This window comes from Cyanistes caeruleus, chromosome 4 (assembly GCF_971803275.1).
Source record: "Cyanistes caeruleus chromosome 4, bCyaCae1.hap1.1, whole genome shotgun sequence".
NCBI lineage: Eukaryota > Metazoa > Chordata > Aves > Passeriformes > Paridae > Cyanistes > Cyanistes caeruleus.
In genome coordinates, this window is record NC_141704.1 from 24,661,080 (window position 1) to 24,684,093 (window position 23,014).

The 23,014-nt window shown below is 36.9% G+C and overlaps 1 protein-coding gene across 3 annotated transcripts in view; it reads left to right on the top strand.

The window, feature by feature from the left end:
• The window catches only part of TFEC (transcription factor EC), a 153,443-nt gene that overhangs the window by 110,502 nt on the left and 19,927 nt on the right, over window positions 1-23,014 (top strand). For all 3 annotated transcript variants that reach the window (XM_086887048.1, XM_086887050.1, XM_086887051.1), the window contains 2 exons: window positions 4,024-4,275; window positions 6,416-6,511. In XM_086887048.1, coding sequence (XP_086743174.1) covers window positions 4,024-4,275; window positions 6,416-6,511 — 348 coding nt within the window. The remainder of the gene's footprint in view (window positions 1-4,023; window positions 4,276-6,415; window positions 6,512-23,014) is intronic.

The window sequence follows — 23,014 nt, forward strand, 5'->3', positions numbered from 1 at the left end:
AACCAGCACTTCATCTGCACAAATCCATCACCTTGCTACACTTTGCACATGTGGTGTCAGGAGTGCTTGGCAGGAAGGGCCAGGTGAGCGACTGTACCACGGGCTAGAGCAGATGTACCAGTAGAACAACACTGAGTCCTGGGCTGGGTTTGAGGTTTGTCTGAGTCAGGGTTTGGATCATAAGGTGGTCACTGAGTGCCAATTTTTTAACCTAGAGAGTCCTAGAAATCAGGTATGCCAACAAGGTCATCCATCTCACAAAGCAATTGGATGGCAGAGAGGCATTTAATAGAAAATGGTTTGCTGAGAGCTAGGAGATATGCTTTATCAAATTACCCTGCTTAATTTCTGTCAGAGGTGAGAATCCAGGATCCACAGATGTGCCAGATTATTGGATACACTATCCTGAAAATCCTTCATGCTTTTCTGCTTAAAACAAAGGATGAAATATTCACTGTCCCACAGAGACAAAAAAAAAAAGGAATGCAACCCTATATTCAGACTGCTGTGGCAGTAAAAGGTATATCAGCATCAACATCTGAATCATAAAATTCCACATAGGCTCTGGTAAAATATTATCACAGATTATGGGAATTCCTCAAAAGATTCTGAATTGAAAAATCGGTCTCCCAGTACTGCTGGAGGATACCATACTAGGATTGTTGGGAAAAATAATTCTTCTACTCTGGAAAATCTTTTTTTTTCCCCCTGTACTTTTTGAGAAGGATTGCATTTTGCAGATCTAAAACATGCACATGATTAAGGTCTCTAAGCAGCTAAGTCTGTATTGAGCTTGGTTATTTTATTTGTGATATTACTTTATGTGGAACTGATCTTTCATGTCTTCTGCTTTTTGCATTTATTTCACTGAACTTCTTAACCTGACACCATCCTCTTTCTACCAGACTTGATAATGGTTATTCAGTTTCTACATGTAGACTATCAACTCAAATTTCCTTGTCTGTTTTTAGATTTCTTTTGCTTCTTCAGGTTCTCAGGGCCTTGTCCAGAAAAGTGTTGTGAATCACCAAGGATGGGGATTCCATAGCCTCCCGGGGCAACATGTGCCAGTGCTTAACTGCTCCTTGTGCATCATTAAAATGAAGCTCAAAATCAAGTCAAAGTTTAACATTTGGAATTTTGGCAATACTTACTTAAAAGAGTTAAAGTCATCTGCAATATTCAGAAAATCTAAGTTGAAACATACCTTCATACCACTGATAAAAGATAACAGAAGTCATGCAACATCCTAATGGAGAATAAATCAGTCATACTTGGAATGAGACACTGTGCTATCTGGTTTTATAAAATTACAAAGATTTGAGGTTTTGCTACTAGTTCACACATATTATATGCACAGTTTTAAAAATATGCTCCATGTTTAGAGAGCTTGACTTGCAATCTCAATATTTCTTTCTTATAGTTTGAATTTCCCCTCCCCCAACTTGCTTTTATTGTACATTAACAATATGATTACAAAATAGGTTTCATATTCTGCTTTGTCTTTACATTGTGCTTTACATTTTAAAAAGTGCTTTACTTTATCAGTAAGTACTGAGGTTTATTTAGAATGTATAAAGATGAAAAGTAGGGCATAGATCCATTTTTAACCTCAAAGATTCTGCTTTGTAATGACTGTAGCTGGCACAGTAAAGGGGTGGAAAGGTTTCCAAAACCACAGCAACATAGATCACATCAGCAAAGCTGTGATTCTTTTTCTGCCTGTGTAAATTCAGGACAGGATCTAATCACTGAAAAATTATCATACTAAATAAGCACTTGTGATAAACTACTTTTTACCTCATCAGCAGTTAGCTGAATGTCTTTCAAAGATCTTCCCTTTGCCCAGTGGGATGGCCCTGTGGTGGTTCACTTAGAAAACAGGATGTACTGAGATTTTGGTCTGCCACTAGCAATCTGGGGCCCAGAGGAAAAAAAAAAAAAGCAGGCCATTGATTTTTCAGCAGTTTTCTTGTGGCAGACCTATAAAAATTCCTTGTTAAAAACAAATTAAAACAAGACAGTATAGATTCTGGGCACTGAAATTTTCTTATGTTTCCCATTTAATTTGAAGGTGTAGGATAATCTTGATTTTAAGCTTCAGGTAGGCCTGTAGAAATTCCAAGGCAGAAATTCATTGCACGTTACAAAGGGTTCGTCAGCTTCATTTAATATAAAAAATTAATAGGGATGAAATGCAGTAAATTCAATTGTTGCCTATGTGCTGGTCCCATTTATACTGCATAAAGAATCTGTGCTTTTTAAAGCTGTTGATTGCAGAGTTCTGCACTACTGCAAAGAGATCTTCAGCTGTTTAGCTACCAGAAGGCTCTGGGTAGTGGTGACTGTGTGTGGGTTCAGTCAGTGAGGGTCCAATCATGACTTGTCCATGGATGCTACTGGAGGAGCAGCAGAAATGAGGGCACACAGAAATCCCTTTCCAGCCATCCAGTTCCCTTAGTAGATTTGATTTTGCCCAGAAATAATACTATGGTTAAACTGACATGCAATAGATTTAATTAGATTATCATTTAAGAAAATACTTGAGTATCTAATTTTCAATATGAGCTTAAGTATGAAGGACTAAATAGAATTAGTATCTGAATTATTTGTTATGATTTTACATGTGTCCTTACACATGATAAATCAGAGTTTAAACAGTGCATAATGTACTTTCTAACACAAAAATCTAAGTTAAGACAAATAATGATGTAAGTAAATTCCAAATATACATGTAATTTTTGCAACCTTATATATTGTGCATACCTTCCTAACATAAACCTGGGGAAAATTCAAATAGTGCATTTAAGATTTTATCATTATTTTAATGGAATATTATTTAATAACTTTAGGCCTTACATCAAAATAATTAATCTCATATTCATTACTGCAAGACTTTGTCTTTTTTACATGAATGGAAAATTAAAGAAACATAATTAAAATTGCACTATAATGATTAAAAATAAACTAGGTACTGCAATATTGTACAAAAATATAGCTACTTCAAATGAAAACTGCTTTTATGGCTATCTATCTCTGCTTATATATTTTAGGGGAATCAAAAAGAAGTTTGCTTAAATTGTTTAATTTGCTTAAATGACTACATTTCTTTTAGAAAAAGTCTTCAAAGCAAGTCTGGCTATTATTTAACAAATATTAATCATGCTTACACAGAGGCCACTTGAGAAAAAATTATAACAAGACACTTGTGACCAGTCATGCCATAGGAAGAGGAGAGAGCCACAGGGCTGAAATGACATAAAGGTTTGTGTATGCAGTGCTCCTCTGGTAGTTATATTGTAGGAATGTGACATTGATCTAAACTGGGAACTGTTTGAAGTAGTAACTGTCAATCTCTGTAATCAAAGGATGGCCCAAAGTCTAAATCAGCCATTTTGGCATGACCACTTAGTTTATAAAGCCAAATCCACTAAAAAAGTGATCTGTCCTCAAGAGGTGCTTCAAGAGGCCTGCACAGTTTGTGGATAGTGTGCAGTAATTCAGAGCTATAGCTAGGACTCTATGGCAAAAGTACAGAAATGCCTCATTTTAATGACTGTACTTATTACAAGGTGAGACAAATGTGGATTGAGGTGGGAATGTTGCTGTTGATTTTATTTAAAATTGGTTGGTGCATTTATTTACTCATTCATGAACAAAAGAGTCAATATTAATTTTACAGTACATATATGCATGTAGATTTGATTGCAGGGATCTCAAGAGAGATCACTTTTAATTGAGAAAAATGTGTAGCACATTTCCGGTCTTTTCTCAGGATCATGGTTATCTTTTCTAATTCTGTTTTTCTTTAAAATTATTCAGAGTGTTTGTTCAGCTGTGCAAGGGGAAAATGGTAAACAAATATAAAATGTGTGTGTGAAACTGAAAAGAAAAAAATCATAATTCTATCCAAGACTTATTAAAGCCGAATCTATTGTTTTGAAGTGTTTTTTAAGTGAGCACATGTATAACTACTGATACAAGCAACTTGAATCTTCAGCAATTATTTCCATTCCTTCCCAGGTACAAACACACTTGGAAAATCAGTCTAGATACCACATCCAGCAGAGCCAGAGGCACCAGGTGAAGCAGTACCTGACCCTTGACACCAAGCTGTCCAGCCAGACACTCTCCCTGTCCCACTCTCACACAATCCAGCCGGTGGGAGTGAGCTCCATTCTCCGGAACGCACACATGCCTCCAGTGAGCAGCACTGGCGCTCCAGAAAGCCCTGTCACCAAGCTGCTGGCCCTGGGAGGCGAACACCAAAATGCGGTAGGGCAGAGCTGGGTTGAGGAAAGGGGAGCTGGGCTTTGTCTACTTCGACAAAAATGTTACATGACCCACCTTGCACTACAAGTGGGCAAGAGATGACTTTCTTAACTTTCAAGGGGCCTTTGGTTTTGGCACTTGCTTTCTGTATCCTTTTGAATTATGTGGTTTATTCCCTTGTGTGTCTCTGAATAGCTTACTGCAGGATCAAGCTTTTAGACTCTTGCCAGATAAAATGTACCATTGCATCTTTTTATACATGCATCATATGTTGCTGTACATTTTATGAATATGCAGTTTGCGAAGAAAAAACATCCTTTTCTCAGATGGGAGTTGTTTCTGTCTAAAGGTATTAATCTAGCTGCATAAAAAAGTTAAATACTGATTACCTTAAATATATTACTGAAAAAATCAATCACTCATTTTTAGTTAGCTGTTATATTTTTATATGGGTTATCTCGAGTAAATTGGCAAAGATATGCCAACTTTAGTGCCACCATGGATTTTAATAGAGGTGCAGCTCTAATACAATATCAGATTCTTAGCCAGTGTGAGATGTAAGTCATTATGGCTTTTAATACTTCAATGGATTTCAAAAGGGACTGTTTATTAGGTAAAAGGGGAGTTCCTACAGAAATGAGAAATGGAGATGCTGTATCAGGTCTTTGACCTTAATAGAACAGAAGAATCTAACAAATACACCATGACTCATTTGAGCTTTTGGGTGTTATGTAGCTAAGCATGAGGGAGCCCATAAAGCTTCTAGGAGAGTTCATCTGGGGCCTCTCCATTCCTTCAGCATTGACAACTGACATTTGAAGTCAGGTTTATGGATTTCTGGAGCTACTTTAAAATGCTATTTTAAATGGCCTTTGTGGACAGCTGTGTGACCACCTCCATGCTGGCAAAGTGCAGTGTTCTGGAACTGTTCTCAGGCATTTTGGGTCTGATCTGCACTTGTGTCACCCTCTGTCCTGGTGAGCAAGAGGGCACCTGGGGAAGACTGGGAGGGTGATAGCGGGCACTGGCAAGATCCTGGCAATTTTGCAATGATTTGGATAATCTCATCTCAGACTCAGGGGGATGACTGTCACAGTGTAATTTCTTAATGGGGGTGTGCCCTGAGGTTGTGAGTAGACTATAGTTATATTAGTAAATAACATAGAGCCAACACCCAGGTTGGTGCAGTAAACTGCACTTCTTCATGTTGTTTAACTGCCAGCATTTCTTAGTATCATTTTGGCCCTGAAGGTATTTCCCTAGATAAGCCTGGACACATTTCCTGGCACAGTAGTTTGGTTTTAGAGAGGGAGAGGAAGGCATGAATGAGCTGTGTTGGGCCTTGTGGCTTAAAAGTCTGCGTTGAAAGGTCCCACGTCTGTGTGATACTTTCATTGCACAGAACCACTTACAATACCTTCAGCTCCCAAGAGCTGCAGATAGTAGAATTAAAAGTGACATGGGGATCTCTCCCAAAATTATATTGTGAATAGAACCGGACCATAACTATCATTGAAAACTCACGTTGTACTTTGTCCAGATCTATATGTATCTATAGGCCTTGAAAGTATTCATTCTTTCATCCCAAGTAATTATTGAGCTATTCCCTATGCCTCAATAGTTTTTTGGCTCAGATTAGATCAAAAGTGAGACCAGAAGGCTGTCTGGAAAAATATCCCATGTACTGTTAAACAAAGAAACCTCTACCTGCAGAAGAGGGCAGCGTGTAGCACCAAACCTCTAGTGTCTCATACAATTGCAGAGCCACAGGTTCCTTCCTGCAGCAATGCACTATGGATATGACACATTTGATCAAGATGACAGGTCACAGTCACAGCTTAACAATGCATTTCTGACACCTGATTGTGGTGCTGCAATAAGGGGTTAAAATAGGACCATGGGCTGGTGTTTTAGAGAAAGATGTATCTTTCTCTTATCTAAACCACAACTGTTTTCACAAGAGGTAAAAAAAATGTGAATATTGTATAGAAGTGTTGGAATTGTTTGAATTTTAAGATATAAACTTCTGAAATTCAGTTTCATTGCTGCTATAGATATTCAATATTAATTCCTCTGTATTTTAAAAATAACTTTTTTTCCATTATTATTTGTAGTGATTTGTCTTAAAATATTATTTTATCAGATGGAAGAAGTTATTGAAGACATAATCAATATGGAATCAAATTTTAATGATGAAGTGATAGGTTGTTCTGAAACTCCTTTACTAATGCAAAGAACTGTAAGTATTTTGTTGAATTTCATCTTGCTTTTTATACTAGAAAACTTCTTTGAATGATTCAAGCACATCACAGTTCAGAGACAAAGGAATAGTATCAGTGGACTGTTCTCCTTTCTCTTCAGTTGATTGCCTTTTTGTCAATAATATTACAGAAAAGGATTCCAGTGTGGTGAGACACAGATGTTTTATGTGGTCTGAATAGCATTTGGGGTTCTAGCCCAGCAAAATGTCTGGTGCATAACCCATTGGAGTTACTAATTTCTGTGCAGTGCTAAAAATAGTAAGGATAAAAAGTCTCTGGACCCTAGAAATCCTTTTAAAACCTTGCTTAAAGATCCATCTACCTCAACTAAAAAAAAAAAAAAAAGTCAAAACTTCCCCATGTAATAGTTCTCCAGTGTCTTATCCTGAAGCATGGCTCTAGTTCTGGGTTTTCATACAGACAAGTTGAGTTTAGTTGAATAATTTCAAGGACAAATAAGAGGAATGTGACTTCTTCACAAGGATTACTGTAATAAACTTCTATTTTGTGATGTCTCTTTGTGAATAAATATGAGAGGACTAACAAAGACTATTTACATTTCCATATATATTACATTTTGAAGAGGAAGGATGGAGCTCTTCTGGACACAACAACACATAAAGTGTAATTTATGAAAGTAATATATATCAATAACTGTAATGCACTTTGCAGAAGGGTATATGTTGTCCTCTCTACCCTAACTTATGTCCAGAACTGTTTGTCCTCAGGGATTTAAACTGTACGCCGGTAGAGGAAAACTTCACCCTGATGAAGGCAGAAGGATTTCCGCAGGCTTTGACACTCTACTAAGCTCACTTCAGAACAGTCAGGTGCTTGCTCTTTATCGCCGCCTGGAGGAACATCTTTTTCTGACTTACAGAACTTCACTGGCTCCAAAAATACCTTAGGAGACAAGTTCTTTATTCTTCTATGCTGCCCACTATAGAGTCCAGCATTAATGCCAATTATCATTTCAATGAACACCTGATACAGTTGTAGTTGACATTTGCATGCCAACTACAGAATTAATGCAGCTGGACTGAATTACACATATCTCACTCAGTACAGAACACAGCAAAGAAATGGTCCCTGGGGAGTGAATTAATATTTTGGCTCAAATTAATGTGAGGCAGGGGAGGATAATTTCAGGTATGATAGTGTGGCATGGTGATGAGAGGCATGAATTCTGGGTTTTGGGTTGAAGCTATACTCCCTCAAAACCTTTTAAAACTGGATGATGTTAATCTATGCTAATTCCAGGTTCATTAGCCTCTATCTTCAGCCTGGAAGGACATCTGTCTCTAAAATTTATTGAATAGCCTACTCTTGATGAGGAAGGAAATATGCAAAGTCTTTTAGACCTTGATGGTACTTTGCTTGCAATGATTTGGCACTCTTGGAGTGCCTCTGGGACAAGCAGTAATATTTGGATTTTCATTTGTGCTGAGGAAATCAGCAGGCTGCTAGGTAAGCCAGGCAGTAGCACGCATTTCCAAATCTTTCTGTTCAGTACTGTGGCAAAATAAAGGCTGCCTTCAGCAAGGCATGCAAACTGCATCTGTGTGAGGAAATTGAGTGGAGATTGTCTCTGCTTCCTCTGTCTTCTCTTTTAGCATTGTGTACTTTCAAAATATACAAAAGAATTAGGTATATGGAGATGATTTCAGGTATTTAGCTCATACCACTTGGTTTTATGCCATCTTTCAGGCAATATCCTAAATCTCCCAGCAAAATTTTGGTCATAAGCTGTGCAATAGAGAAAGATAGAGGCACAGGTAGAAAATAATTTTTCTATCCAGTTTTCCATTATCACATTAAACATAATGAAATTTCCTTATCTGAGCCAAACATATATGTATTACAAGAGTGTTGGACTAGGAGGCATGATCAAGAATGAGCGAACATCTAATTAGAGAAGATGTGTTGTACTTCAGCAAGGAGCCGTAGTAGCTCTGACACCTGCACAAGGTGCCTTGCTGTGGTGGCTGACACAAACATAGAGCAAGTGAGATTACAGGTGAGACTGAGTTGCCTCTGTATCTGGCTGATATTGCGTTGGTTTTCTCTTCAAAATCTCCAGCATAATGCCTAAGAATTTCTGGAATTTCTTCTAAGGCTTTCCTTACTTGAGATTGTCTTGATTTTGCAAAATGTGCAGAGTAGTGTCTGAAATTCTGAAATGGACTGACGTGGTTTTCAGAGTGTGGCAAGAGGCTCAGGTGTTTTTTCAGCAAAAAAAATCAAATTCATGGTGCCATATTCCTGCCTCAGTGTTCTCAGTGGATAGTGGCTGAGTAATCTCCACTTTTTACAGTGCAACCTGTTGTTTGTTGCAGTGAGCTAATGTTTGCTTTAGTTAAATGCAGCCATGTACCATTTTAATGACACATTAAATGAAGACATTGAATTCTGTGAGACCACTCATGTGAATAATTGCTCAAAGGCTCATTGTCTGACCCTGAATTAATGAATTACAGTTATGTATTAGTAGAATCAGAGAAGTGAAAATAAGAACATTCCTCCATCTCTCATTAAAATAATTAATTACAGCTTCTGAGGAGTGGATTATCTGGATTTTATTGTGTTTGGATCCAAATTTATAATTTCATGAAACTTTCTGGTTTTGAATGGTCACTTAAGAATTGTTCAAACTAGGGAATTTTCTGGCTGTGTTTCTGTTGCTCTTCAGAGTACCCTAATGGCAGAAACCTACCTTTTATAGAAGCTTTTTAGAAGTTCAGTTAAAATGTATGACAAAGTTCTCCCTACATACAAGAGGTCTTGATTCTCCTGAAGGAATTTCTAAATCAAATTATATCTTTGTTCAGCATAACTTATAAAATAATAACTGTCATTTAATGACAACTGTTTGTTCATTATGGAGAAGGTAAGATTTAATAAAAAAAAGACCCTTGAAGATGGCACCAATTTAAAATCATTTTTCCTTGTTGCAATAATTTAGTTGTATGAAATTTTTATTAAAAGACAGCAGAGTATTTATTTATTATAAGAAAATATTTTTTCTCTAAGTATCATATTAGGAGCAACAGGTTTGTCCCTGACCATATAGGAATCACTGAAAAAATGAAACAAATATTATATGAGTTTTAGAAGTTAACTACTGTCATGTAAGCCAGATATGGTGACAAACATTTGAAAAGTAAATACTTTTCATTTTATCATAAGTTCATTCTCATTCAAAAACCTCACAGTCTATTTAACATTCTGTAGTGAATTTAAGGTATATTAATACTTCCAAATGTTCAGAACACAGGAAGTGTAGATATTTAGGTGTGTTAATACAAAGTGTATATTACACCACCATTAATATTTTAGGGCAGGCAGTAAAAAGCTCTGCTCTACATTGCTTTTAATATCAGCAAAGAGAGAAATTTAAGAAACATATTAAAGCAGATGTGGAGAGCATTAATCACAGTGAAGAAAGAGAAAAAACAAGAATCAACAGGATCTTTTCAGGGTGTGATTTAACAGCATGTGGTCTTATGAATCATTTATTTGTACTAAATGTTGTTTTGATAATATACATATACAGCCCTAGGACTCACCAGTAAACCCAGTAATCTAGCAATTACAATGGAGATCTGTATGAAAGCAGTTGGCAATTTACCAGTACTTTCATTCAGAAATAACTGTTGCAGTCCAAATAATCACTGTACAACTGGGATAATGCTCTCTACTTGACATGCAGTCCACTAAAACTTATGTCCAAAGCATTAGGAGATTGACTGGCTTAGAATGAGAATGAAGTGAGAGGAAGTTAATGTTCTGCAATGACACAAGCCTCTCTTGCACAGACCTGGGTAGGAAAAATAATATAATCCTGGGAACATTTTCAAGGATTCTAAGTTGTCTTTTTTTCTGGTGCACAAGAAAACTGAGCTTTCAGTACTGTTTTTGAAGAAGCCTGGGGAGAGAGGCTCTTTAGCAGTTAGATGGCTGGCGATAAGAACTAAGAAGTAGCTGCAGAGCAATGCTGCAGGCGGAGCACTACCATGAAATTGGATTTCAAAAAGTCACCAGGAGAGGCCCAGCTGCTGGTATGTGCAATCAGTTCAGTTCCATGTTGCTGGAGTAGTCAATACTGAATGACTAAACTAAATGGAGCAGTTCCTTTCAGGTTGCTTGGAAGAAAATTGAAAGCTTCTTCATAGGAAACCTTTCCATGAATTTTTTTTTCTATGTCCAGTACTAAATAAAGGCAAGAAAAAAATATTTCCAAGTTGATGTAGGAAGAAATTCTTTACTGTGAGTGTGGTGAGACACTGGAATAGGTTGTCTTGGGAAGTTGTGAATGCCCCAACCCTGGCAGTGTTTAAGGCCAGGCTGACTAAGGCCTTGAGCAACCTGGTTGGGTGGGAGGTGTCTGCCCACGGCAGGGAGGGTTGGGACTAGATGGTCTTTAAGGTCCATACCAACCCATTAACATTGTATGATACTATGATCTATTTGTAATATTTAAGAAATGTTTTCTTTAACTATCCCCTTGAATGAAATGTTGAGAAAATAATAACTAAATCACTACCAGAGAAGGGAGGCCAGAGCACCTGGGCATGCTGGAAGTCAGAGGTTGTGCCAGCTGTGAGTTGGGGAAGCAGCTGGGCAGGGAAAAGGTGGCAATACTCTGTAAAGGGGGTGCCTTGCAATGGGTCACCTCTTCAGGGATCTTCTGAGGCTTCACTGCTTCACTTTCTTGACTTCATTTCAAATACTCATAGTTCACTATTTACCAAAGTTGGGAGCTACTGTGTATTTCCAGTCTGCTTGGGAGTCAAGTCAGTGGGATTGCTTCACTTCTGCCACTCTTGCAGGAAAAGAGCTTGTGGGGAAAATCTTTAGTTGCTGCATGGCTTGCTTGTATTTGTTTTGCTACTTTGGCATTTGGAAAAAATCTTGTGTTGTACAGGTATGGAGTAGAAGTTAGATTGGGACAGGACAGAAAGATGTTTTCTTCTTTAATTTTTATGATTCTATTAACTACAGATGCTATAAAGTTCTGATTAAATCTTTTAACTCTGCATCTGATTTTAGGGAGACACTATTTATTAGTAAAAGCATGACTCACTCTGTCTGCAAAATCTCATTGCTATTGCAAGGTCTTTGAGGTCACAGTTTCTCATCATGACATTAATAATTTGTATTTGTATTAATTATTTGTTAAATATTGATGGTGACCATCTGGATGGATTGCAAAAGCTGCTGTCTGTCCCATTCTCAGAAATCATACAGAAGGAAGAAATTCAAGTAGGTATGCTCCAAAGTATTCAGTTCAATAGGGGCTGCAACTATTCAGACATGAAGCAAACCCAGCGTTCTCTTAGAGGTGCATGTAGCACTGCTGATCTAGGCAGCCCCCTGCTGCATAAACATGAGTATTTTTTATTCAGTGAATACTGATGTAATTTGGCAACCCTTGCAAGTTGATAAAATCTGCTAAAGTTCAAAACTATTTTAGAGAAAGGGCCAGAGTAAACATTAACAACCTCATTTGCTTAGGTTGGCTAACTTGAAAAGGCTGCATAACATCAATGAAAATGCTTTGTCAATCACATTCTACACTAGATTAGTCTTAAAGTCCAAGTCAGAATCAAAGTTCACTTAAGTATATAAACTTCTGTCTAGCACTCTCTGGTATCATTTACAAGTTTAACTAAAAAAGAAAAATGAAGGAGAAGGAACAGTCAGTAGCTATTGAAGAAATAATAGACGCCTCAAAAATAAAACTGGTGAGCAAATATTTTCTTTGTCTTCCTTCAATACTATAAAAGTGTTAGGTAGGAAATTGTGTCTTTCACTTGTTTCAGTTGCAAAAAAAACTAACTGAAAAGCACAAATTCAGAACTCCTCAGGCCTGTTTCCTGCAGCTGGAAGTATCTTTTGTTATCACTGCCACTGCTGTTTTGAATGTCATGCGAATGTCAGATAAAGGTTTGCTTTTGGTATTTCTCACAATTTAGTGGTTTGAGGTGGAAATGGGCAGTGTACATACAGCCCTCTTGCCTGCACAATTTACCTCATGCTGTAGAAAAGGTCTTCCTAGAACAGAGCATTCATTACTTTGGGTCAGGAGAAGAACTGTGGTCTACTTTTACATAGCTGCAGCATTCAAAAGCTGTGCAAAATGACCAAAAAGTTCAGCTCTGTCTCTAGTACGCTAACAGACCAATGTCTACTCATACTTTTCTATTTTGGGGATAGAACTCTCTGGCTAAAGGGAGACAAAAGACTCAACCTTCATGTAACTGTAGTAAAGTTTCCATAACTCTGAAACGAATAGAAAATTTATTTTTTCCTTTCTGGTTTTCTCTTTCTAAAAGGTAAATAGACAGAAATTAAAGTATTATTCAGAAATATACAGTTGTTTGTATGCAAATACCTTTTCCAAACGTGGTCTTTATCTCAAACCTTGACATTTATTTAACAGTAATAGTAAGAGAAAAGGATAGTTAAAACGAGTTTCTAATTCTCCCAATATTCATTTATTATTAATTCTAAGCTCCTGTGCAGCAGGATCTGCCAGAAAATTCCTGCTGTTTGGGGCCAACAAGAAGATTCTGTTTTATCCCAAAGCCTCTGCCACATCTTGTGTTGTTATCTGTTATGTGTTATATGTTATCTGTATGCTGTTATATACAGCAATGAAAGACACTCAGAATGTGACAGGCCATAAAGAAGATTATAGTAAGCTCACTGCTGTCTGCAGCATGGTTATGATGCCTTCTGGAGAGAAACTTTATGAATTTCTGACAGTGGCATTTACATAGGTTGAATAAAAAACTTTTGAGCTCAGAGGCAGCAACAGTGGCCACTTTGTTCTCCAGGTGCAGTCAAGTTTTTTACTGCAAGACAAAACTAGCTTGTGGAAAACAAAGAATTTCTTGAAGTCCATTTTGATAAATAAACTTCTGAAAGTAGAACTGATTGTCTTAGCACTTAATTTTCCATCAGCCTAGGCTTTCAGTGATCTTTAACATTTATGTAAAGTACTTTATGAAGTAGCTGACTATTTACACTTTATTTAAATTTATATTTATACATATTTATATTTACACTAGAAATATGCATTTGTGTATTTATCTGAAATCAATCACTGCAGAAAGGTTTTCAACCAAAAAGAAGTTCAGCATAGTACACCCATATGAACACACTAGAACACAGAAACCTTACTGCAATATGATCAGAGACTTAAGTGCTAGATGGCATCTCAGAGGACAAAATATAAAGCATATAATACATAGAGTATATGATATAAATAAATGTGTTTTTCACTTCTCCTCCAGCCTCAGTTTTTTCACTTTTTTTTTGTACTGAGATTTGGTCATTGCTTTTAGAGGGACAATTTGAATGATTTGTTATATGTATTTACATGCCATATCCAACAAAATTAAAGTAAGGAGGAAGCAGGAATTAGTACACTGGCTGGTGTTACTTGTGAAACAACAGTAAAACAGCTAAGAGTCTGCCATTTAATTGTCACCTTTGGTTTTCAGAACCTGGGCTTTAGTGGGCAGTACTCTCATGACTTGATTTCCAGCTGCAAATTGGATGATGACGTGATCAGCGCATCACTTCTCTTCTGGACTGTGTCTGTTAATTTTGTGACCAGAAAAGACAAAAAGAGCTAAAACCATACAATTAAAAGGTGGAAATTAGAAAGAGCATATATGTCTTGCAAAAGGTTGATTCTCCAGAAAATTCCTTTGCTTGGTCATATTTGATTAGACATTTATCTAGACAATGGACTTCTATGTATATGATCAGGGCAGAAATGTACTATGACTGGAATATGAAGAGAGTTCATTTTTCTCTGATGAATAATGAACCATCTTGATGATCATTATTGGAAGATAAAAAATGAACCAGTTTTCATGCATAATATATAATATCTGATATAATATATCTGAACATTAGGTCCCTGGTTGAGGATTGTGTAATTATGAAACATGTTAAAGATAAATATAGAAGGAAATACAATTTGTTCAGATGAAAACAAATCTGAGAAGGATAGTATTTTCTGCTACTCTCTTTACATAATAAAAAGAGAAACTGAAACGTTTTTCAATCATTATTGCTAAGACCATATGTACTCAAATATAAATATTCTGTATTGCAATTACAAAAGGACCAAAAAAAATGTAGCTGTAAGTGGGATCTTCTAGATTCTAAAAACAGTATACTAGAATTTCTTTGGTAATCAATAGTGCAAACACATCCTTACAAATAAAAAGAATAATGGAACTTATGTTCAACTTTCTTCCAGCAGCACAGCAATTGAAAAAGAAAGCTGAACCCTAGTCTTTCAAACACAGCACTTGTATTGAAAAGATTATGCATCCTGTCTGCAATAAATTTGAAAAGATGAAAAGTCACAGTTTATTAAAACACACATTTAAGGTACAAGAGCTGCTCCAGTTTTCCCCCAAAACCTGCAAACACCCATTACACCAGGTGTTATTATTTAGAAAACAAATTTGTTAATATGTGTTAATATGCATTTATTAATCAACTTATTATTTGGCCGAATTCAGTGCACATTTTGATGTCAATCTGTGAACTTGAAAGACTGAAAATAGTTTTGTTTACCTGTCATGAATAAATTGTAAAGGCGTGACAACCAATTAACTGTGTTTTGATGTTTGGAACCCCAATAACACAAACACAATCTTTTACAAGATATGTAAAATGAACTGTACACACAAATCCATATTGAGAGTTTTTTATTTGTGATGCATATATGGGATAATAATGTAAACATTTTGCAAAGTTCCCATTCTTATTTTTTTCTCTTCTTTAATTAAAATGAATAAGGAAAAAAACACTTTGAAATAGACGGGTGCTTAAATTTTTTGTGGCTAAGAAGGAGAAGTAGCCTCATTTTACAAAACGGTTCTTTGAAGTGTTGTTATCAATTAAGCTTGTGAAAATGTGATTTAAGTTTAATATTTAGGAGTGGGAAATGATAAAATACTGCACTAATCTTTTGTTTTAGATGCAGTCTGAGCAAGTACCAATTTTTACCAGGAACCAAAACAAATTTTCTCTTGCAGATACAGTACTCAGCCTTTCAGGTTAGGCAGCTGCATGGTCTCTCTCTTCTTGTGACAAGTCAAGCCGCATGTGTTGTGGCTCCCTGTTAAGTTTGCCGAGTCTGCAGGTGCGGTACAGGCGATCTGACCTTGTGTAAGAGGGTCAACAATGCTCAGAGTGGTCTGTAGGGCACAGCAGCTGCTGTGGAAACATGCCATACATCGTTACTGCAGGAAACAGGCACACTTGGTGGGTTGTTTGTCTGCAGTTATTAACCCTGGAAAAAAGGGTAGCAAAGGAAGTTTCTGCTAGCAGGACTATTCCTTCAACTTGCTTCCCACTTGCCTCTTTCCACGAGCACTTCTGTCCAGGCAGAATGAATATGCGTGGTGCTGACCTCTGTCTTCTCTGTGGACATCTTGCCCTTTCTAATCACATTTGGGCTTGTGTGTGTGGCTGTAAGGAAGAGAGCCCCTGGGAGAACAGGACAGTCTATCCTGTTGTCTGTTTACAGGTACCCCAAGGGAGAGCAGGCTCGCTGATGAACTGTTCTGACCTGTCAGGACACTCCAGATACCTTTCATGATGAGCTCTTGATATCCTTGGGTTTAGCCATTTTAGACAACTAGAACATGTCAGGTGCCTGCTCTTTAGAGATATACACACCCTCTATCATCCTTGATAGTGGCATCCTTTGGGTGTATGGAGATCTGTTTCCTACTGGAATTAATCTTTTTTAGCTAGTCCTGCATATCCAAGGTTTGCTGCTGAGAACTCTGTGTATTAACATATTTTAGTAAAATGCAGTGCATGTTCTTTAGAAAGTAACTGAACAGAATTCCTTTCAGGCTAAGGATCAAGCTAGTGAGACAATAAAGGTTTTTATTAAAAATAAGAAGATATTAATGAAGTGCACCAATAACCAATTCTTGATCTCAGTTTACTTTTGTTTTTGTTAGTGATCTTGGTACAAAAAATACATTTATGCTGATGAAATTTATGGAGGTAGTAAAAGTAAAAAAGTACTGCAAATACAAAGAAGGATGAGGACAGTATGGAGGAAGAATTATATGACTGTGATGACAGAATGGTCTAAATGGAAGGAATGTAATAGTACTGAGTGGAAGGTCATTCATTTAAATACTAATAACAGGAATGTCTTCAGTAAGCTGAGAGCTCATTAACTGGAGATGACAGAAAAAGATCTGGTTACATTAGTTGTTCAGTGGATAACTATAAGCCATCAAAATGATGGGACTGCATAAAGGAGATAAATATGATCTTAGTATCCATCATGAGACTGTTTTCCAAGAGACATGAGGAAACATCCAGTGTGGGATTCACTGGGAACAAAACTCCTTGAATCCTATAGGCAAAAAAAGGGTGTCCACCCTTCAGAAAAACTAATTCAAAGCAGGAAAGAGAGGTTCTTGTTAGAACATATCACTACATGGGAAGTCTATCTAAAGAATCATGGCCTGTCCAATTTAGCAAAGCACAGTCTTAAGGGAGTCATGTTCACTCCCAATAGCCACTAGGTATCTTAAACAATGACATATGCATTAAAGAGACACAAAGCAAAATAAAATTTGCCTACAAATGAAAATATAATATAAGCTTTTTGACAAGAATTTGCAATCATTCAGCATTTTTTACATACTCCAAATAAAAATATTGGGAATATGAAACCTAGTTGATTTTTGACAGAGTATTATTGGCTCATGAACTAGATTATGTAATATGTTAAATGACCTCAATGTTCAGGAAATGTTTTCTACTCCAGACTGGGCTTTACCATTTTCAGCAGAATTCTTAAATTAAGAAAATTCTAGCTGAATTTGGAAAAGGGTTGGGCCATTATTTTCTAGCTGTGCAGCACTGATTGTACTACAACTGTGATCCTTACAGACTTGAATGTTACTATAAGGCAAACACATCATGCAAAGATTTGCCAAAATGGAAAAAAAAAACTTAAATAATATGTGATCATGCAAGTGAATACTATTGTGACATAGACCTATTTCAGGACTACAAGTGAATAAGCACAGACAACCTATATTTATACATTTTTATGTCTGCATTCAGAATCCTTCTTTTGGAAGATATGGAAATGTTATTGGTTTAAGTCTTCCTTAGAATTACATGATATTTGCCAACAGCTATCATGCTATAAGATTTGGAATACCATATAATTTCCTTTGATAAGGCAATGCCTTTCATGTAATGTTTTCCTTTATAAAACCCCTCAAACTTGGTATTAGAGAGTGCAAATTGTGATCACAGCTGTCCATTGCTAGTCATCCATGCTGTTAATAAACCCTTAGTATTTGCTACACAATCCTGCCTGCACAGCAGTTCAGACCCAAGTTATTGAACATAACAATCTTCTCTTGATGAGACCTCCACAGCACTTCCCTTGGACACTGTCAGCAAGCACAAGGTCACAGGCGCCTGTGAGGTGTATTCACTCAGGTAGTCCAGCTGAAGATGGCTTTTATAATTGGTCTAAGCTTCAAAGTTGAGTATCTTTTAGGACTGAGCCCCATGAATGGAAATACTCATGTTCCAGTCTTTGCACACAGGCATTGAAGATCCCATGACACTTTATACAAAAGGAAGAATGTTAACCCCAATGTCCTTGCCAAATGCTAACTTCGTTAATTACAGTCTTCTTTCTTTAATGCTCCTTGCAGTTTTAATTAGAAATTGTATTATTCTCTTCCTGTACTACATTGTCACTGGTTATTCCCAGTTAACCATTTGTTGTGCTCAAGGTTGTTGATCTTTTATCCAAAGCTGGCTGTATTTCAGAACTGGGAGAGATAATGTATTATATTCTGCTATTTTTAATATTTATGTTCTCATTCCTTATGAGACACTTGCATCTAAATTCCTAGATACATATACATAAATATAAGTTTCATGAATGCAAGGTTTGGAAATTATGTGACTTACAAGGATTTCTCAGAACAACAAAGGTACGAACCAATATGACACCTGCAAGATAAATGATTTGCTGGTACTGAAGAATTTTCATACCCAAACGTCAGTGTTTCCACATCTAAACTGAAAACAAGAACATGCTTTTGATATGGTGGAATCAGCTGGATTTTTAAAGCATTTTGGGATTCATCAGGTTTCACAGTGCTACAGAATTTTAGGATCATCATTGTACACATATTGCATAATTGTGCCATTTTAAATGATTTGTACTTTTAGTAACATTTTGTTGAATTTTATGAAATTATGTGTGTGTATGTGTATATATATATGTATGTATCTTTTGATGTAGGCCTGGAAGCTATTTAAAACCTCAGTACTGCAAAAACTTTCCCTGCTTAAATGACACAATAAGCAATAAATTCTGTTACGATGTATGAAGTTTTGGTACACATCCAAACAGCCAGATGTATTTTGACTCACAATTTCTATAAGATATTATGCTATATATTTTGATTTTATAATTTGAAAATTAGTTGTTTACAGCTGTCTACATTTCTAAAAGAACTTCCTGTTTTGTCAGACAAAAAGTATGTTTCCTCATGTTGTATAAAAGTCAGCCAATTTCTACTATAAGATTACTCTCAGTATCATTTGCAAATAAATTCCTTGGAATTTTCTGTGCTTGATATCAATGCAGAGCAAATTCAGGTAGAGAGTTTCAACAAAATACTTTGACACATTATTTGACTATTTTATAAAAGTCTCTGGTAATCAGAAAAATGATTAATTTTAAAGGAAATCTTTCTTACGTGATTTTTAAAATAAGAGTTTATTTGGGAATTTTCACGTTAGGAGCTCAGTGAGGTTTCTTCAGAAGGTACACATGGGAGGCCTGCAACATTCACCCCAAACTTCCTTCAGAGTCAAGAGTAAGAGACAGAGATCATCCAGTTCATTTGGACACATTCAAGTGTCCAAAACAAATCACATTAATCATTCTCCATTTCTTCTCCTGATCCTGAATCCTGACACTGAGAATTCTTCCTTGCACCCTAATTCATAGTAGATATTTTGTGCTAACTGTGAATGAAGACAGTGTGCCAAAGGACACCAGTGACCGTATCCACAAAGCCACTTATCTGTCATAGTGACCATTACAATGGAATTGAGATTTCTACTAAATTCACAGAAGAATTTCTACTAAATTCACAGCTGATAGTGCAATTGGCACTAACTTTCCATAACATTTCCTGTCACCTTGGTTAAGATGACAGGCCTGTAGTTCTTCCATCCTCCTCTTGTTCCACTTTGTAGACGGGCATGACATTTGCTCCAGTAGCTGCAACCTCCTCAGTTAGTCAGGACTTCTGGTAAATGACTAAAGATGGCTCTGTGAGCTCTTGTGCCAGCTCCCCCCAGGGCACTCAGGTGTATTCTGTCCAGCCTCGTGAACTTGTGTGTGTCTAAGTGGTAAAGCAGGCCACTGACCATTTCCCTTGGATTATGATGTCTTCATTCAGCTCTGTCTCCCAGGTCAGGTGGCTGGGTACCCAAGGAACCAGTAGTATTAAAGACCGAAGCAAAGAAGGCATTGAGTACTTTAGCCTTTTCCTCATCCTTTGTCACTGTGTTTTCTTCAGCATCCAATACAAACATGGAGATCCTCCTTACCCCTCTTTTTTTTGCTGATTTGTTTATAGAAATATTTATACTTGTCTTTTAGAGCAGTGGCCAGATTAAATTCTAATTAGGTTTTGGACCTTCTAATTTTCTTCCTGCATAACCTCCCAACATTGTTGCTGTCCTCCTGCATTGTTTGCATTTACCTCCACTATGCTTTTTTCTCCCTCAGTTCCAGCCAAAGCTCTCTGTTCAGCCAGGCTAGTCTTCCTCACTGGCTCATCTTTTTGCACATGAACATTTCTTGCTCCTGCATCTTCATGGTTCAGCATTCCTGGACTCCTTTCCCGTTCAGAACTGCCTCCCAAGGGAGTCTTTCAACCAGTCTCCTAAACAGGCCAAAATCTGCCCTCTGAGAATCCAAGTCTTGATGACCCCTCTCCTCGCATCCCCAAGAATCAAAAACTTTAATTATTCATGATAGCAGTGCCCAAGGTGGCCTCCGACGGTCACGTCTCTGCACTGCTTGTGTGTTCACAAACAGCGGATACATCGGTCACCTTCCCTAGATGGTTTTCTCACCAGCTGTCATACACCCAGGGATCTTCTGCACTGTTTCCTCTAGGTTGTTGTACTTCCAGACATCTGGTAAGTTGAAGTTCCCCTCAGGAACAAGGGCCCACAATGCAAGACTTCTCTCAGTTGCGTATAGAATCCTTCTTTTGCCTCTTCATCCTGGTTGGGTGGTCTATAACAAAGTCCAGCTAGGAAAACTGCCTTGCTGGCCTTCCCTCTGATTCTTACCCATAAACATTCAACCTTATCATCTCATCATTAAGCTCTAGACAATCAAAACACTCCCTAAAATGCAGAGCTGCCCCACTGTCTCTTCTTCCCTGCCCATCCCTTTGGGAGTAACACTTATGTACCCCCTAATTGAGAGTGAGTTGATAGGATTCTAGTCATCAGTAGCTGGATGACTTAGGTTTGGGCTTCATTTCCATCATCTACATACGGAGTGGTGATTCTATTTTCCCAATGGCTGATAAAATTGGTGAAATGACTAGGGGGAGAATGCTGGAGAGCATCTGCATGAAACAAAGATGATATGGGACATTTGGCAGAGATGCTCTGCAAAGAGAATTAGACAAGTTACTGGGCTGGACAGTCACTGAATGAAGTTTAACAAAGACAAGGCTTGGATTCTTCACCTGGGATGGGGCAACCTTGCATGTCTATAGTGAGTGAGGAATGAAACCTACACTGAAAAGCAGTGCCACAGGAAGGGCTCTGAGGGTCCTGGTCAGTGGCAAGCTGAATCTGAGCCAGCAGTGCCCTGGCAGCCAGGAGGGCCAAGCATGTCAAGTTGAATTTACTCATGCTCTTTTGAACCATCACACAATTTTGAAATTTTATGTGTGTTGGTATTATTTTTTCCTTGCCAGCTGAATTGGCCATACATAAACCTTCCTCTTTGATTTGGAGAATGTAATTTAAATACACACCTTTGTGAATAGACTATAGAAATTTAACTATCTTTCAAGGAAAAATTTGAATTTCTCTTTAAAGTTAGAAGTAATCAATTAAGTATCTCATGTTTGTGTCAAATTGTGGTGTACAAGCTTGTTTTTTTCACTAATGGCATTGACAATCTACTAAATTGAAGATTGCCACCAGTTTCATGCAAATTATTGAACTTATATACACAGCTGTGTGAAATATGTAATGAATGACAGATATATATTTCTCATTTGACAGATTATTTATTAGTTTATATTATTTTCAGTGTTTACTATTTCCTAGCACTTCACAAAATGTAGCTTCAATCACATAGAATTCTTGCCAAAGTGCACTAGAACTGGACGTGTAGGAACGTAGGAGTCACATTGATTCTCAATTTTTTTATGTCACTCTGTTTTCATATCATTTGAATAAACTAAATTCATTTACATGAATGTAAGAAGTAATTAGATATAACTAGAGCTGATATGAGCTCATTCTTGTAATGTAGTTATCCTATCACTGGAATAAAGAAAATGCAAAGGTAAAACTGCAGTGAATTCTGTAATACTTGTCAGTTTACCCCTCAAATGAAACAAAGGTACTTAACGTGAGAATGCTCTTAGCATTCAAATCCTGCATATTAAACATAGCTTGTACTGAGTAATACTCATCTGAATTCCAAACGTTCTTTTAAAAAGTATTTTCATTGAGAGATCAAATGTATAAGCAGATTTTCAAAACTGACTTGGTGTTATGATTTCCAATGGTATTCAAGAATTTTCAGTTTTCCTAAGTAATGAAGCTCTAGTTTAAAAATGAGCATGTTATTTATGTGTGCTCAATAAGAATTCTGATTGTTTCATTTCATTCTATGTAATAGAACTGGGAGAATTTCACTCAAACTAGATTCTCAGGTCATCCAGTAAAGTTATTAGTTAATTTAATAAAATTATTATTTAAAATAAAACTAATTTAAAATTTCAGTTTTAACATAAAATATAGGAAGCAGTGCCATGGAACAACTTCACACTGAGCAAGTAATTGGAAAAATTGTTTCCATTCAAAGTAACTTGTGGTGAAGTTCTCAGTTTCTACAAAGAGAGAAATTGTAAGAGTCTGAAAAAAGTTGGTTCCCAGCAGACCTATGGTTGGTGTCTCGATGACCTGCGTGGAAAATTCAGGTTGATTCAGGATCCATAGGTGCTGCGGAAATCTGTAACGACACATTTCTTCAGTAAACTTTTACAAATTTTACAGTTATTTACAGTAATTGTGCAATTACCTGAAATCCACATACTTTAGCCTTACTTTTCTTAGAGTACATTGTTTGGCTTATTTAAATAATATTTTATTATATTTTTTAAGGGAAT